The sequence below is a fragment of the Chiloscyllium plagiosum genome, unplaced genomic scaffold (assembly GCF_037043375.1).
Source record: "Chiloscyllium plagiosum isolate Xiang-an unplaced genomic scaffold, Cpla_swu_hap1 HiC_scaffold_31, whole genome shotgun sequence".
Lineage (NCBI taxonomy): Eukaryota > Metazoa > Chordata > Chondrichthyes > Orectolobiformes > Hemiscylliidae > Chiloscyllium > Chiloscyllium plagiosum.
Genome location: NW_028270169.1, coordinates 8888550 through 8905474, shown reverse-complemented (window position 1 = coordinate 8905474; position 16925 = coordinate 8888550). Strand labels below are relative to the sequence as shown.

The 16925-nt window shown below is 39.7% G+C and overlaps 1 protein-coding gene across 2 annotated transcripts in view; it reads left to right on the top strand.

The window, feature by feature from the left end:
* The window catches only part of med13a (mediator complex subunit 13a), a 225134-nt gene that overhangs the window by 19974 nt on the left and 188235 nt on the right, over positions 1-16925 (top strand). For both annotated transcript variants that reach the window (XM_043718104.2, XM_043718103.2), the window contains exon 2: positions 788-1022. In XM_043718104.2, the coding sequence (XP_043574039.1) occupies positions 788-1022 (235 nt within the window). The remainder of the gene's footprint in view (positions 1-787; positions 1023-16925) is intronic.

The following is a 16925-nucleotide window of genomic DNA, read 5'->3' as shown; positions in this document are numbered from 1 at the left end:
TGTAGGTAGAGTATAATTACTTGTAATAAATTATAGATCCATGTTCAGTACAGGAACTTGGTTTGTGATTTCTATTCTGCCAAGCTGAAAAAGACCCACTTTATGCTAACTGTTTTTGAACAACCGATCTTCTGTCCGTGCTAACAAGTTAGAGCAGCTACTTTGCATACAACATTGGATGGGACAGGAGTAGGCCCTTCGACCCTCAGTATGTGTGCTGACCATGATGCCATTCTAAACTAATCTAATCTGTCTGTATGTGGTTCATATCCCCGTCTATTCTCATGCCTGTTCATGTATCTAAATGTCTCAATGTTGCTGTTGTATCTGTTTCAACTATCCCCTCGCAGTATGTTCTAGGCACACGTCACCTTCTTTTTATTTTTTTAAAGAAAAGTGTCTGAACATTGGGGAACTTTGTACTTTTCAAGATCTTAAACTTTTTTGCTGACTGTTAGAATAGCATGGTTTTTTTTTCTTCCATGTACTACTCTAGTGAGGTGTAATAGTTTATTAATTGAAATACTTTGTGTATCTCTTTTCTGTGCGTCTCCTCCCTGCAAAACAAAAACAATGCACATGCTTCTGCCCTTGAGCTGGTGACTTGAGAATTAGTGAAACATGTCTGAGCAATTTTGGTGACTTGTCGTGCTGCAACTAGAGCCACTCTCCTCTTGGCTAAAATTTTCTAACTGTCTTTTGTGGATTTAAGTGTTTTTCATGCTAGAACAGTGTTTTGAAGCAGATTGTTTGAAGTTAACCTCTGGTTTTCCTACTTTCCCCTTAGGCTGACCTGCCTGGAATTAAATGGCGACGTTATTCATGGAAGGGTCCAGTGGGGACACCGCTCGTCATCCCGGTGGCTGAAGATGATGCCGTTCTGTGCAGCTTCAGCCGCTGCTTGAAAGCTAATGTACTTTGTGTGTGGCGCAGGGATGTGATACCAGGCCACCGGGAGCTTTGGATTTTCTGGTGGGGTGAAGTGCCAAATTTTGCTGATCTTATCCACCATGAGCTCAAAGGTAAGATTAAAGAATAGGTCTAAGTTCAGTTATATTTGGAAGGAAAACAAATAGCATATGTTAATACTCAACACCCTGAACTTATAGTCAGACGAATCTCGCTGAAAGCTTTTTGTTTAGTTGATGGTCACTTGAGTGAGATCCACAGTGAGGTGACTGGGGAAGGGGTATGGAGTTACCAAGATGAAGTTAGGGCAGAAACAGAAGCTACTTGGTTGTCCTTTTTGTTTTCCACTTAGTGACCTCTGATGGTAGCAAATGGACAACATAACTTGCCTGATTGATAGCTTCTCGGGATGTTGGGGGACTTTAATAGGGTAACGTGACTCATTTTAAAGTAATGAAGCTTCATTTTTACCTCTTCCCCGAAATGAATTTTCGTAAAATAATTAACTTCTTTTGATATGACCCTTTTTCCTTCTAATGCCTCTAATTTCAATTCTTATGCTCCTTCATATTTATCTGCATTATACTCTACCAGATTTTTGCCTACTTAAACTGTCTATATTGATCTGCATCCTTGTCATCCACTTCACAGTATACTTTGGCATCTACAGTTGTCATATTTATTCACTTGAGATGTGGGTGTTGCTGACTGATCCCTTGTTGCCTTTGAACTGAATGGCTTGCTAAGTCAACCATATTGCTGAGAGTCTGGAATTATACGTACGCCAGTCCAGGTGAGGGTGGCCAAGTACCTTCCCTGAAGGACATTACTGAACCAGATGGGTTGGTCTGACAGTTGGCAATGGTTTCATGGTCATCAGTCGTTTCTTAAATAGTTTTTTTTTAAAATTGAACCTAAATCCCCTCATCTGCCATAATGGAATTTGTACCCAGGTCACCAAAACATTAGTTAAACTTTTGGATTAATAATCTAGCGATGACACCAGTAGACTATCGTCTCCCTACAAACTTCTATGCAGGTTTAGCAAACATGCCTTTGATTCCCTCATCTAAATTGTTGATTAAAAGTTTTTAATCAGTTGACCCATCAAATATCTTTGGACTGTGTTCGTCACATTCTGCCAAGCTGAAAAGACTCACTTTATGCTAACTGTTTTTGAATAACCGATCTTCTGTCCGTGCTAACAAGTTAGAGCAGCTACTTTGCATACAACATTGGATGGGACAGGAGTAGGCCCTTCGACCCTCAGTATGTGTGCTGACCATGATGCCATTCTAAACTAATCTAATCTGTCTGTATGTGGTTCATATCCCCGTCTATTCTCATGCCTGTTCATGTATCTAAATGTCTCAATGTTGCTGTTGTATCTGCTTCAACTATCCCCTCGCAGTATGTTCTAGGCACACGTCACCTTCTTTTTATTTTTTTAAAGAAAAGTGTCTTTCACATGTCCTTTTTAAACTTGCTTCCTCTCACCTTAAACCAATGCCTCCTAGTATTTGACATTTTCTACCCTCCGAAAAAGACTGTGAGACTATCCATGCCTCTTTTATAGTTTTATGAACTTGTCAGGTTGCCTCTCAGCTGCCTCTGTTCTAGCGAAAACAGTCCACGTTTGCCCAACCTCTCCTTGGAGCTAATACACTCCAATCCAAGTCAACATCCTGGTTTGACCTCTTTTGCACTCTCTGCAAAGCCTCCATGTCTTTTCCTGCATTGTGGTGATCAGAACTGCATGCAATACTCAAATACAAAAATGAAGTGCTGGAAAAACCCAGCCGGCCTGGCAGCATCTGTAAAGAGAAATCTAAGAGTTAATGTTTTGGGTTCGATGACCTTTCAGAGCAATACTCAAATGAAGTCTAACTAAAGTCTTATATCACTGCAACATGCGTTATGACATGGGGTAAACCCCTCTGCTAATTTACACACGACACACACAAGCTCACCTAGCGCTGTAATCTGTTAAATTTCGAGAGGCAAAGAACTATCCCAGCTTTCATTATTTAAGGTAAAAACTAACAATTTTATTCTTTTAGTGCAGCAGAGAACATTAAAACAATTATTTACAACTCCTTTCTCTCAAACCTATCTTTTACCTCCCACTCTACAATACTGGTATGATAAATCCCCTCTTAAATTTATGACAAATGGATTTCAAACCCAGTTGTCATCTTCGGATGTTGAACTTTCTCTGTAGATTTCTCTTGGTCGGCTTTGGTCTTCTGCACAGATTTCTTATGGGGTGGTACCTTGACTTGTGTCAGCTCTTTGCTGTTTTCTCTAACTGTTCAAAATGTCCAGCTTTATACCCCAAAAAATTAAATCATTAGTTTGATGTCATCAAAACATTAAGTTCAAATTTGATTGGCTTTTGGTATCTGGGGCCAAATTTAAATGATTTTCTAATTTGAAATTGTTTTTATACCATATCAACCAAATGTTACATTGTTCAGCAAACTATGCTTTCAGTCCATGCCAGCTTCTCTTTCCCACCCCCCCCACCAATGAAGATACGCATGCCAAATGCTGCTTTTTCCACATTATCCACTTGTGTGCCACTTTCAGGGAGCTGTGGACTTGCACCTCAAGATTCCTCTATCAGTGCTGCTCAGGGTTCTGCAATTTACTGGGAATATTCCTCTTGCATTTGATCTTCTAAAATGCATCATCCCTCACTACCTGGGTAAACATCCATTTCCACATCTAGCTTTCCAACTGATCTATATGCTGCTGTATCCTATCAACAACCTGTCACACTATCCACAACTCAACAATTTTTAATTGTCTGCAGCTTACTAATTAGGCCACCTCATTTTCATCCAAATAATTAATGTATATTGCAAACAGCAGAGGCCCCAGCACTGATCCTTTTGGAATACCACTGGTCACAGACCTTCGGTCAAAATACACCTTCACAACTATCTCTGTCTTCCATGACCAAGCCATTCTTGTATCCAACTCACCATGATCCCATGTGACTTTAATCTTCTGAACTAGCTGAGCATGAGGTACCTCATCAAATGCTTTAAAGTCCATGTAGACACCATCCACTGCCCTATCCTCATCAATCATTTTTGTCACTTCTTCAGTAAACCTCAGTCAAGTTTGAGACCAGAACTCTCCTGCACAAAACCATGGAAAATAGTACAATGAAGGGTATGCAGGCTATTAGGAGGATACAAGGTCGGCACAACATCAAGGGCTGAAGGACCTGTTTTTATGTTTGCTCTGTGATCTCACCCACTTCCTCTGGCTCCACACATGCATTCTGTCCTTTGTCCTTGAGTGGACCTAAACAATCCCTTTATGTGGAACATTGACCATGCTTTCTGCAAATCTAAGTGTAACGTATTAAACAGATTCCCTTTATTGACAGCGCATGTTGTTCCTTCAATGAGTCCCAATAACTTAGCATGGTATTGCTAAAGCAAAAAAATATGACATTTGATAATTACCTTGAGTCCTTCTAGGTGCCCATTTATAACTTTTAATCAACTGTAATAACGCGCCCCCACCCCCAACCCCTGCACTGACAGACTACCTAACCAGTTTTATACCTTCCTGTTTTCTGCTTCCTTTCTTCCGTGACTATAGGGGTTATGTTTTGCTACTTTGCAGTTTGATAGAGTCAATCATGAGGGAATTTTGGAAAATTAGCACAAAATTATTGACTACTTCATTGGCCACTCTTAAGACCCTCGGTCCATCTGGATCTGGAGACTTATGAACCTGTTGCTCCATCACTCTGTTTAGTACTGCATCCTGAGTGATTTATAATTTCACCTAGTTTAATCTCCCCTTAGAAAAAAATCTCAGTAGTATTTATTATCATATTGAGGAAGCAAAATATATATCCATTACACTTGATGTTTCTTTAACTCATCCTTTAGAGTGCAATACTTCTTTATTCTTGATAACTATGGAAACTCTTGCCAGTTGTTTTTACCTTTCTAGCTAGCAAACTCAGTGCTCTAATTTGTCCTGATTTACTTTCTATTGTTTGATGCTGTTCTTTGTTTTCTGACCAGTCATCTGGCTCCTTGCCTCTGCTTAATTTTTCTCCTTAGGTTTGATGCTCTTCTCATTTTCCTCTAGTTGACCACCAATGGTAGGACCTCCACTTGAATTAGAATTCATTTTTAACTCCTCCATTTCTTCTCAGCACCTTTTTGAAATTTAAAATTGCCCTTCTTATTGTCATCTCTATATATTGCTGTGTTTAATTTGGTGTAATTTATATGTCCCTTGGAGTACTCTTGGGATTGACTTCTATGCTGAAGGCATTTGAGTATAATCTAGAAGTATTTTCACTTCAGATATATAAACACTTACCTTTGAAATTGTAATTAAGCTGAGGTTAAAATGTTAGCTGTGGTAATCAGCAGTAGAAAGGAAATGCTTGTCTGGAAGAGGAGGCAGTAGCCTAGTTGTATTATCACTGGACTGTTAATTCAGAGACCCGACTACGGTTCTGGGTCTAATGAACTTGGGTTTGAATCCTGCCATGGCAGATGGTAGATTTTGAATTGAATAAAAATCTGGAATTAAGAACCTACTGATGACCATCAATTCATTATTGATTGTTGGTAAAGCTATATGGTCTACTAATTTCCTTTAGGGCGGCATGGTGGCACAGCGGTTAGCACTGTTAGCTCTGTTGCCTCACAGCGCCAGAGACCCGAGTTCAATTCCCACCTCAGGCGACTGTGTGGAGTTTGCACATTCTCCCCATGTCTGCGTGGGTTTCCTCCGGGTGCTCCGGTTTCCTGCCACAGTCCAAAAATGTGCAGGTTAGGTGAATTGGCCATGCTAAAGTGTTAGGTGAAGGGGTAAAATGTAGGGGAATGGGTCTGGAGGGGTAAAATGTAGGGGAATGGGTTACACTTCGGCGGGTTGGTGTGGACTTGTTGGGCTGAAGGGCCTGTTTCCACACTAAGTAATCTAATCTTTAAAAAAAGGAAACTGCTAGCCTCACCTTGTTAGGTGAGACAGAATGTTGCCTTTACCCACTTCCAGGATGTTCAGCTTCTTGGAGAAAGACAGTGCATTTTAACCTTTTAACATTACATTAATGTCCAGAGAGATGATACAATTTAATCTTTTAACATTACAAACTGGTTTGGACTACATGTGACTCCAGATTCACAGCAATGTGGTTGATTCTTAATTGCCCTCTGAGATGCAGAATAAATATTGGCCTACCTAGTGATGCCCTTGTTCCATGAATGAATTAAAAAAAAAGGCTTTGTCTCCATATGTGGTCCATCTGTGAGCAAGAAACGTCTTTAGTCTTTTTGCTTCTACCAAGCGAAGAGCTTGAAGTAAGAGATTTGTTCACTGATCAGCATTCTGACAGGCTAAATACTGTAAACCCTCATCTGTTCCATAAAGTTGTGACGCAGAAACAAGAAGACACCCTTTCTATGCTCCCAAATTTGTAAATGATTAGTTTGCAGGAGTGATTATAGATACCCACCCTCTTCCAAATGTGAATGTTCTGCTGGATGTTTGCTTGGAATTCTAAGAGTTGGTGCAACATCTCTGCTCACCTGGAGTAGGTTTCTAATTTATGTTCCCTTCAGGCAGAATCCTAGGGTTCACTGCATATTTTTCAGTGAGATCACACATTACTGAGCTGTGGTGTCAAGTTTGTTTATTGAATGGAATCCGTCATCTGTTGTGCAGATTCACATAGCCATAGTTAATTGTTTTGTATCCTGAATAACAGCTCTACTGGCATGATGGTGCACAGATCAAAGATTTGTCAGCAGAAAGATGTTGTGAAACTTGAAAGGGTTCAGAAAAGACTTAGAAGGATGTTGCCAGGTTTGGAGGATTTGAGCTATAGGGAGAGGCTGAACAGGCTAGGGCTGTTTTCCCTGGAGCGTCGGAGGTTGAGGGGTGACCTTAGAGGTTTACAAAACCATGAGGGGCATGGAGAGGATAAATAGACAGTCTTTTCCCTGGGATGGGGGAGTCCAGAACTAGAGGGCATAGGTTTAGGGTGAGAGGGGAAAGATCTAAAAGAGACCTAAAGGGGCAACTTTTTCACGCAGAGGGTGGTATGTGTATGGAATGAGCTGAGGCATTTGGATGGGTATATGAATAGGAAGGGTTTGGAGGAATATGGGTTGGGTGCTGGCAGGTGGGACTAGATTGGGTTGGCATATCTGGTCAGTATGGACGGCTTGGACCGAAGGGTCTGTTTCCATGCTGTACGTCTCTGACTCTGAGATCTTTATCTGGAGGTACCTTGAGTAACAATACCTTCCTATCTTTAATATTGAACTTCAGCAAATTTCCTTAATGAGTCTCAAGAATAGTCTGAATAAAATTTGAGTATCAAAATTATTAGGATTTTTAAAATCTAAGAAGGTTTCATACTTGAATCAGAAAATATTGGGAGGATGGGAGATGTAGGAAATGCTATACTGCTGTATAGTGATTTGGGAGAGGGAGGTGTGAGGCACTCTGAAAAATAAATGCTGCATGTCAGGTATTTTCCTTATGTTTTAAAGGTGCTAAAAGACATACACATTTTAGCTTTTGCTTCGTATTTGCAATTATTTCATCTCCTGTTCCCTGAGCTGGTAGTAGAAATTTAATTCCATATTCAATTGTACCTGCAGGCTGTGTGGATTTTGTCAAGTTGTCTTGTATATGCCTCTCTTTTTAAAAGAAGTTAAGTCAGTTAACATATTAATTATTCTGATAGCAATTCCTAGAAGCTTAGAGATCTAATCCAAGAGTTCTCCCAAACTATCTGTTTGAAATGTATGTTGAATGTAAAACCTACACTCTTGGTTAAGATGAATTGTTCTGTGAAGAGCAATTGTTTAAAGATAAGATCTTCATAGTATTATATCATACTTCTCTCATAGCCTTGCATTATCATCTATTTTAAATATAGTCAAAACAAAAATTAGTTGACTGTGTTTTTAAATCATGATCTCATTGGGTAACATTTTGCTCACAGGAATCTCAAACAGTAGTGGAGTTGAACTAACTCAGACAATTGAAGTGTAATGTTAATTATTTAATTCTGTTCAGAGCTTTCTTTCAGTGTGAAAGATTTAAATTAAGATTGTTACTGTGCTCTGAGGCAGTACAATGACATCCAAGCTCTTGTCTGGGGATAATACCTAGTCTGGTTAAAGTAAAAGGACGTTGATGGCTATTTAAACAGGATGTTGATCGTTTTTGGAGGGGTGGGGAAATCACAGCTTTACTTTGGTTAGTAACTGTTATCTTTTGAATTACTTAACCTTGAACTTCACATTTGATTTATGACTAGATGTCTTGAGGCTGATACGTGTTCTCTGAAATAAGATAATCACTTAATTTCATTGTGAAATTTTTAGTCTCAAATGTGCCACTTATGAGAAATGAGCGTTGCAAGTTAAAGTGATACTGTAAGGGCAAGTCCATGTTCAGAAATTTGGTAAGTGAAGCAAGGCCATAATAAGACCATAAGTCTTTGGAACAGAAATACAGTCAGTTCTTTACTGCAATGGTTGAGTTCTTGTGCAAACTCGTGTTATATAAAAATCACGCTTCGAAACAGTGCTTAGTGTTGATGCTGTAATCATGTCAGCCAGCACGCGTTTTAAAAGTTTGCAATGTAGAAATAGTGTCCCCAATGAATTTGCATTGACGAAGCATGTATTATAGCAGAATGATCTTTAGGCTGCTCTGCCATTCAATGGTTTATCTGATAATCCTCAACTTCATTTTCCTGCCATTCCTTTTACTGATTTCAAAATCTATCTACCTCAGCCTTTAGATTGCTTTAATACAGCCTTGGGCAAATGTGAGGACTGCAGATGCTGGAGATCAGAGTCAAGATTAGAGTGGTGCTGGAAAAGCATAGCAGGTTAGGCAGCATCAGAGAAGCAGGAAAATCGGCATTCCCTGATGAAGGGCTCCTGCCTGAAATGTCGATTTTCTTGCTCCTTGGATGCTGCCTGATCTGTGCTTTTCCAGCACCACTCTAATCTTGACTTTGATCCAGCTTTGACAGTTTTTTTTGTGGTAAAGAATTCCACAGATTCACTACCCTTGTAAGAAATTTCTTATCATCTACCTTTTAAATATGTCCCCTTTTTATTCAGAGATTATGCCTTTGGTCCTAGATTTTTCGACAAGGATAAAACTTTACAAATCTTCCTTGTCAAGTCCATCCAGATTCTTGTATGTTTCAATATTGTTGCACCTCATTCTTCAAGTCCAACCTATCTCTCGTACAGCAGTCCCTCCATTTAGCTCCCCTTGCACTCTACAGAGCAGACGTTCCACCTGTGGTATTAGAATCACTGAAACTTCCAGATGTTACTTCCACTCTCCATATCTTCCTCTCGGATCTCATCAGATCCCGGGGCATTCCCAGTTGTCCATATCATTATCATACCTGAGTATTTGGCCTTTTTTCGCCCTCCATGATCACCTTTTTTGAGTTTGTTGCGTGTAACCTGAAGAAGGTTTCAAATTTTAGGACCAGCTTATTGTCTGCCATCTCAGCTATGTCTTGCTGTTGTCACTTTCTGATTTTATTTGCAAGTTGCCCTAATGTAAGGAGTGAATTTTTAAGTTTCTGTCTAGGAGATGTATTTCCCCACTGGTCTCATGGAGTATCCACCATGCCTACATCCAACCATCCAATTCCTTTGCTTTACTCTTGCTGAGGCTGCTTCCAAGTCTGTTGTGCTTGGGGACCAACTGGTATGAACAGAGAATAGGGTTTTTTGTCACCATCTCCATAAACTGAAGCCTACTTTAACCTTGTGTTTCAACCTTGAACTCTGCCAATCTGCCTGCTTTGCCCTAGTAATGTCTACTTTCTTGGCCACTTCACATGCAGAACTATTTTTTCAAGACCAATTCCTCTGTGACCCTTTCTAAATTTGAGAGCTTGCACAAACTTAAAACCCAATGAGACTTGGTGGTCTCCAATTATTCCTTGTAGATTTTGTTTCTGAGTCAAAAGCCTCTTTTTAATTCCAGCCTTTTAAGCTGGCATTGCTGCTGCTGTTACCCTTCCACACTACTCCCCTCACCGAAATGTTCTGTTCTTCCTCTAACTTGGTGTTTTTCTTTCAAATTCTTTTCATTTTTAATGCAGTTTTCCTATTTTTTTCCCTATTTTAAGCAGCTTTACCTGCTGTTTGAAGTTTAACAGTTCAACTGAATTACCATCTCGTTTGCATTGCTGTCCTTCCAATTTCAAAATATTGCACTATTATTCAAATATATCTGCTTTCTTAAACCCATACTTTTTATTCTTTCTACAATAGTTCTGTAATTTGATTACTCTGGCCAAGTTAACTTTTTGCAAAGCACTCTGGGTTAAATCTTCCATCTCCAGAAAAGATTTAGCACCTGCCCAAGCCATTTTAGCTTAAAACACACAAAGCCTGCTGTCTGTCCTGTCTCTTCTAATTAATTTCAGCTTCCAATTAAGCATGCTTGACGTTGGGTATTCCAGATGAGCCTCAATTTTATACAGACTAAACTGGGGTGTTTCTCTAGTCCCACTAGTCCATGGATTATAACCTGAATGACTGTTTACCTGCTTCCTGATATGGCCAGTCATTTTGATTTTTCTATCCAATGTTATGATCCCTGGCTTATGTTATTATCTGACAAAGCTGAACTCTGGCTTGATGGATCATATTCTCTTTATAGTCAACAATGTGATTTTACATTGAAGCATGAGCATGCAATACTGCAGATTTAGTTTTAATAATAAAATAAATTTATTATGTAAAAATTAGAACAAATCAAATTCCACATAACAATTGATAGGTTTCGATGCACAGTAAAAATGCAAGCTCATCTTTATCAGCATTATCATCTTATAGTACTCAAACACTAGCCTTCACTTCTGTGTTGCATCCATAAAGTTTGACTTAACTGTTCCTTTCCGTTCCCATTTTGAATGTTTTGCATAATTCTTGATTAGTCACAATTGAGCTCAAACTATTTCAGCATCACATACCTTTTTCGGGATGCTATCCAAATGACACTGGTCTGGAGCTTTCATTTAAAACATGCATACAGAGGTCTTAAATCAATAGAAGTACAAAAAGGTCAATGTAGAGAAAGAAATACCTCTGAAAAAACGCAGTTGTAACTCCAAGTGCAGCTGAGCAGCCATGTACAAACGCTACTGTGAATGCAGAGAAAGTAAACAATAAACAGGAGTTGCAGGAAATTATTTCCCAGATCAGAAGTAACAACTTTATTTCTTGAATGAGCCAACTGAACCTATAGATGTATTTGGAGATACAGGAGCCATTCAAACGATTGCTGGAAATTCATGGTACTGTAGACGCCAGGCAGCTTTTGAGAAGCAGAAAGCTATTTTGACCATTAGACCTGTGTTTTCTGCCCTTAATTTAACTATGCCTCTTCAAGGTAGCAATTTCTATGACTGACTTTGTAGGCATAGTCTTGTTACAAGATGGTGAAACAGCCATAATGAAGCCAGTTGGATACTTGTCCAAAATTCTGAATTGACTCCAAAAAATATGTAGTGGGCAAAAGAAATCCTACGATTGCTATTAGCTGTTAAAGCATTTTATATATACATCAAAGCTATGAGAAAATGCAGGTCTACATCGATCATACCCCCAAATTTAAAAACGAGGATGTTATGGTGGCATTTGCTATTACAGCCTTATTTAAATAGTTCTATCGCAGGGGAGGTGAAAAAAAAATCAACTGCTTTACCAAGCAGTTGATACTAAAATCAAATGAGTGACTTTTCACGTGTCTTATGTTTGTATGGAATTTGTCTGCACTAAATGAGACTCCATTGTAAATGGCATTTCAATTCTCCAAGGTTGGAGGTGGTCTGAAGGCTTAATATTTCAAGTTTTTTTCAAGTATTGAAGCCTTGTGGGAAGAAATATTTATTTCAAATTCTGTGGGAATGTCTGAATTTTGTTTGAAATGTATGTGTAAAAACATTGGAATTTATTTGAACAAGGCAGTTCCTGGAAGCCATGTGGTAAGGAACCTTAACCCTAATGGCTCTAAATAATTGCAGATCTTGCTTGCTTAAATTCACTTTCGTGAATACACCTGACTTTTTTTTATGACTGGGTGATACTTCATTTGGCTTGGAGATTTTGTTTGGACTTTCTGGGACGAAGAAACATGTTGAAAGAGAGCTTCCTAGTTCAATGCTCCTGTTTCTGAAAGTGTAGTTCCATTGCTGTTCTCTGGAGCCCTCATCAAGCCATTGTCACATGAGAAACCTTTGAAAGCCAATTGATATCTCCTGAAGGACTGCATCTTCAAAGGTCCCCAGCAGCAACTGCATATTTTCAACATGCTAATTCTTATTTGTCCTAATTTGTCAGAATGCCTTTCAAGCCCTATGATTTATTGCACAAAGGTTGCTTCTTAGAAGAAATTAATCTCTGCAGGGAGAAATGTTTTGTTTTCTTTGTGTTTTGGGGCATCTAGAGGGAGTTTTTAAAAAAAAAACAACCAGTTTTGTTTAACAATAAACATTTGTTTTTTGTTCAAGAAGGTTGGTTAATCAAATCCAATCCAGAGAATTCAAGCAACTGAAACATTCTGTACTAGATAAAAACAATAGTGTGGCTTAAGGAGAGACTTTGCTCTATCTTGGTCACCTACTTGCTTTATTTGCTTGCTGAACCTGTACATTTTCAATGACTCGATCAAATGGACACCAAATTCCTTTTTAAGTTCAACACCTATTTAAGAAATACTCTTTTTCTGTTCTTTCTAACAAGTGGATAACCTCTAATTTCTCCACATTACATTCTATCTACCAGTTTTTGTTTAGTATACTCAGTCGGTTGCTAACTCCCCTTGAAGCATCTTTGCATCTTCCTCAATCTCCTCAAACCTTTGCGCTTACCTACTTTAGTATCACCTGCAAACTTGAAAATACAGAACAACCTCGTGTTTTGAAATAAGCCAGACCACTCAAAACCTTCTTAAGCAGGCGGCTCAGACCATAACTTTGCAATTTGTTTCAGTGAGTGTACAGTGAAAATTATCTGGATTAAACTAGCTAGGTTGGCTAGTAGATTTTAAAACAGACACACATTTATACACTATATTACACAATGAAACACAGAACAGAATAAAGAACCCTTACCGAACTCAACCTATCCAACTAAATTATGCTGTTTCGAATATACAGTCCCAATAAGCAAACTCCCTTTAAAACCCAGTATAAATGGAACACCTGCTTATAGGTTGAAGTTGAAGGGCAGAAAAGAGAGAGAGAGTGTGTGTTTCCACACTGTTCCCTGTTGAATCCTCACCAGGTCAGACTGAACTAAAACTGCCCAGCTTAGCTTAGAGAGCTGATCACTCCCCTTTCTTTACACAGGTCACTTCTAAAACATGACCACTTTGCCCTGAAGTTTCATCTGTTTACATATAAACAAAAAACTTCTCAAAATCCTTTTCATCGCTTTACCAAACCAGACTGATCAGACCTCGGCCCAGTTTATTACCCCTCTGAAAAAAAATCAAGGACACAGTATCTTTGAGCCAAGGAACAGCTTTTAGAAGAAAAAGGGACTAGCTTTGTGACGCTCAATTATCCGAACATCAATTATCTGAATTTTGGATTATCTGAACAGAATCCCAAGGTTCCGTAAATGCTTCCTTTCTTTACAATCAGATCAGTTATCAGAACAAAATACTCCCCGCCTGTCTTGTTTGGATAATCGTGGCTGTTATGTATTACTTTCAATTCCCACATCCAAACTTACACATTATGAATAGCTGAGGCCCAAGCACTGATGCTTGAGGTACTTTACTAGTCCCAGTATGCCAGTTTTTAAAATAACCTGCTTATTCATACTGTTTGTCTGTTAAACATTAATCAATATGAGTATAGTACACCCCCAGTCCTATTTGTTTCCATTCAAGGAACATGGGCATCACTGAGCCAGCATTTATTGCCCATCTCTGCCCAGGGGGCAATTAAGAGTCGACCACATTTATGTGGCTCTGGAGTTGTTGGCCAGACCTGATAACGATGGCAGATTTCCTTCCCTAAACGATATTAGTAAACCAGATGGGTTTTTCCTCACAATGAGCACTGGTTTTGTGTGTCATGAGACTCTTATTTTCAGATTATTGAATTCACATTTCATCACCTGCCATGGTGGGATTTGAATCCAGTTCCCCAGAAAATTACTAATATGCACTAATATTGTTTACAAACCTCTTGTATGGGACGCTATTGAAAGCCACCTGGAAATCGAATGTGCCATCAGATGCAGCTTTTTAGTAATCTAATCACTGTCGCTCAATATTCCAAGAGCTTTGTCATCTTTTAACAACCTTACTCCACTAGCTTTTCTCCACTGCTTGTCCTTTCTGAATGTCGTATACCCTTGAGCTTTTCTGCTTTGGTTTCCTTGTAGCCATGTCCTAATGGTTGTTGGGTTCCAACTTCGGCTCCGACTTTGGCTGATTTTGACTTCTCTTTTATTGTGATTGCTATAGTCACTGATACAAATCCCTTGATTCAGTTCTGTTTACTTTTTTGTAAATTATGCTGATAGTTTTAATCATTGACGCTTTCATTTGCTGATCAGAGAATTGCACATGTTATGGCACAAAGATGCTATTGAACCCATTGTGTCTGCACCAGCTCTTCAAATGAACATTTCCCCAGTGCAAGTCTCCTGTTTTGTTCCCATACACTTACATGTTCTTTCTATCCAGCTTCAATTTAAATCTGCCTTTTTCATATTTCCAGGCAATGTCTTCCATATTCTTAACTCTTTGCTGTGTTAAAGTTTCTTTCTCTCCTCCCTCTTGCGGCTTTTACACATTTTTTTCAAAGACTATAATACCTAAGAGAAGTAGGCGTTCAGCCATGGTGAAAGCAAGTTTGGGTCTAGTATGAGACTCTACAGCAGTCGTGCGTTGGTGAGATGAGCCCGACAGAGACTTATGGCGGTGGAGTCAAGTTTGGGCAGGCGCAGTAGCTGGCGGCATCAGTGTCTGTGTTGGTAGGGGTCCTGTTTGAGCTCAGTGGCAAGGGCATTGCTGGTGGTGAGATGTTGCCACTCTTTGGCACTTTTCATTCCAGTGCTGGTGTCTCAGTGAAGGGACTTGTGCCTGGCCTATGGCAGAGCAATTAATGAGGCTGTAAATTTGAACACTTTATTTCTTTATTCTAACTTTATATTTTTGTGTTTTAAGATGATGCCAGAGTGTGGCAGTACTATACAGAACAACCTCAGTTATCCGAACATCGATTATCTGAGAAAGATGTCAAGGTCTCAAAGTTTGAGATCGGAAACTGGACTCTGTCACTACCTATAGAAACTCTCTTTCCAAGACAGACTGTCCACTAGTGAACTCAGCAACTTCTTTCTTGTTCTACCTCTGTCATTTATTTTCTTTCTTTCTTTTCTGCTTCTCATTTTAAAATCTAAAATGATTGAGAGAAATTTAACAGTATGGTTGTTTAGCTCCTGCGATGGGTTTCCAGAAGGGGGTGGAACTGTTGTGCGAGGTCCCAGAGGTAGACTGCATTGCTTCAGTTTTGTGCCTTGGCCCTAGGACCGTTTGTGCGTGGCCGCAGTTTCCAATCTGTGGCAGTGGAGCAAGCGCAGGGCTGGTAGTTGCTAAAGGGAGAGACCGCAAAGGAGAAGAAGCGAAGGAAGAGAAGAGAGGAAAAAGTTGGAGATGGCGGATCGGTGTACACCCGAGGGTGGTCTTTCCACCAGCTGAATTGTCTGTCTGTTCCAAATGTTTAAATATTAAATTAATTCAGCCTCCTGTTAATTTGGACTTGATTGAAGATATTTACCCAATTCTGATCAGTTATCCGAACAATCAGTTATCTGAACAGAATACTTACACTCTCTTTGCTGTAGTTTGTAACAAACTGCATTTGACAAATAAATCAAATCAGTCTTCTCTGCCAGGGCTGAATCCTCTACTCCCTTTTCCTGTCTTTTCCCAATTTCCATTGTTTTTCCATCGGATTAAAAAGCTGTCTATCTTCACCTTGAATATATTTAGTGACCCAACCTTGACAACCCTCTCTAGTAAAGAATTCCATAGACTTGCTATCCTCTGAGAAGAAAACGTTCATCTTTCTCTCTGTCTTAACTACATGCGGCTCCTTATTCTGAGATGCCCTCTTTCCTAGACTTTTCCGCAATGGGAAATGATCTTTCTGCACTTACAACAGAACCAGAAATTGCTGGATAAACTGAGCAGGTTGGGCCACATCTATGGAGAGAAAGCAGAGCTGACATTGCGGATACAGTCTTCAGTCCTTCTGATTTGTAGCTGGGAAAAGATTGGTGTATACAATATATACTTGCAAATGTGGAGAGGGAAGGCTAAAATGATAGGTGGAGATGGAGCCCGGTGGGGATGAGAAAAATAGTTGGCCAGGTAAAGGAATGGGTCAAGGTCAGCGTGGGAGAATGAATAGCTGCTAATGGGATTATTAGTGGCTGACAGTGGGTTGTTTGTGGTAGCAGCCCATGTGATGACAAAGCCTGGTGTGTGGGAGCGGGGGATGGGGAAAAATTTGGGAGAAGGTGTTTAGGCCATAAAATTATTGAACTCTCTAGTCCAGAAGGTCACAGCGTCCCAAAGTGATAAATGAGGTGGTGTTCAGGATGTAAGTTTGCTCGCTGAGCTGGAAGGTTCGTTTTCTGATGTTTCATTACCATACTAGGTAACATCATCAGTGAACCTCTGAAGCACCGATGTTATGCCCTGCTTTCTGTTTGTGTTTAGGTTTCCTTGGGTTGGTGGTGTCATTTCCTGTCGTGATGTCATTGCCTGTTCTTTTTCTCAGGGGATGGTAACGGGGTAAAAGGTGGTGTTCTTTCAGCTTGTGCTGAGCTTTGCTGGAGCACTATAATGAACCTGAGACATAGATGTTGGCCAGGGAATGTGGTAGTCATAGAGATGTACAGCATGGAAACAGACCCTTTGGTCCAACCTGTCCATGCCGACCA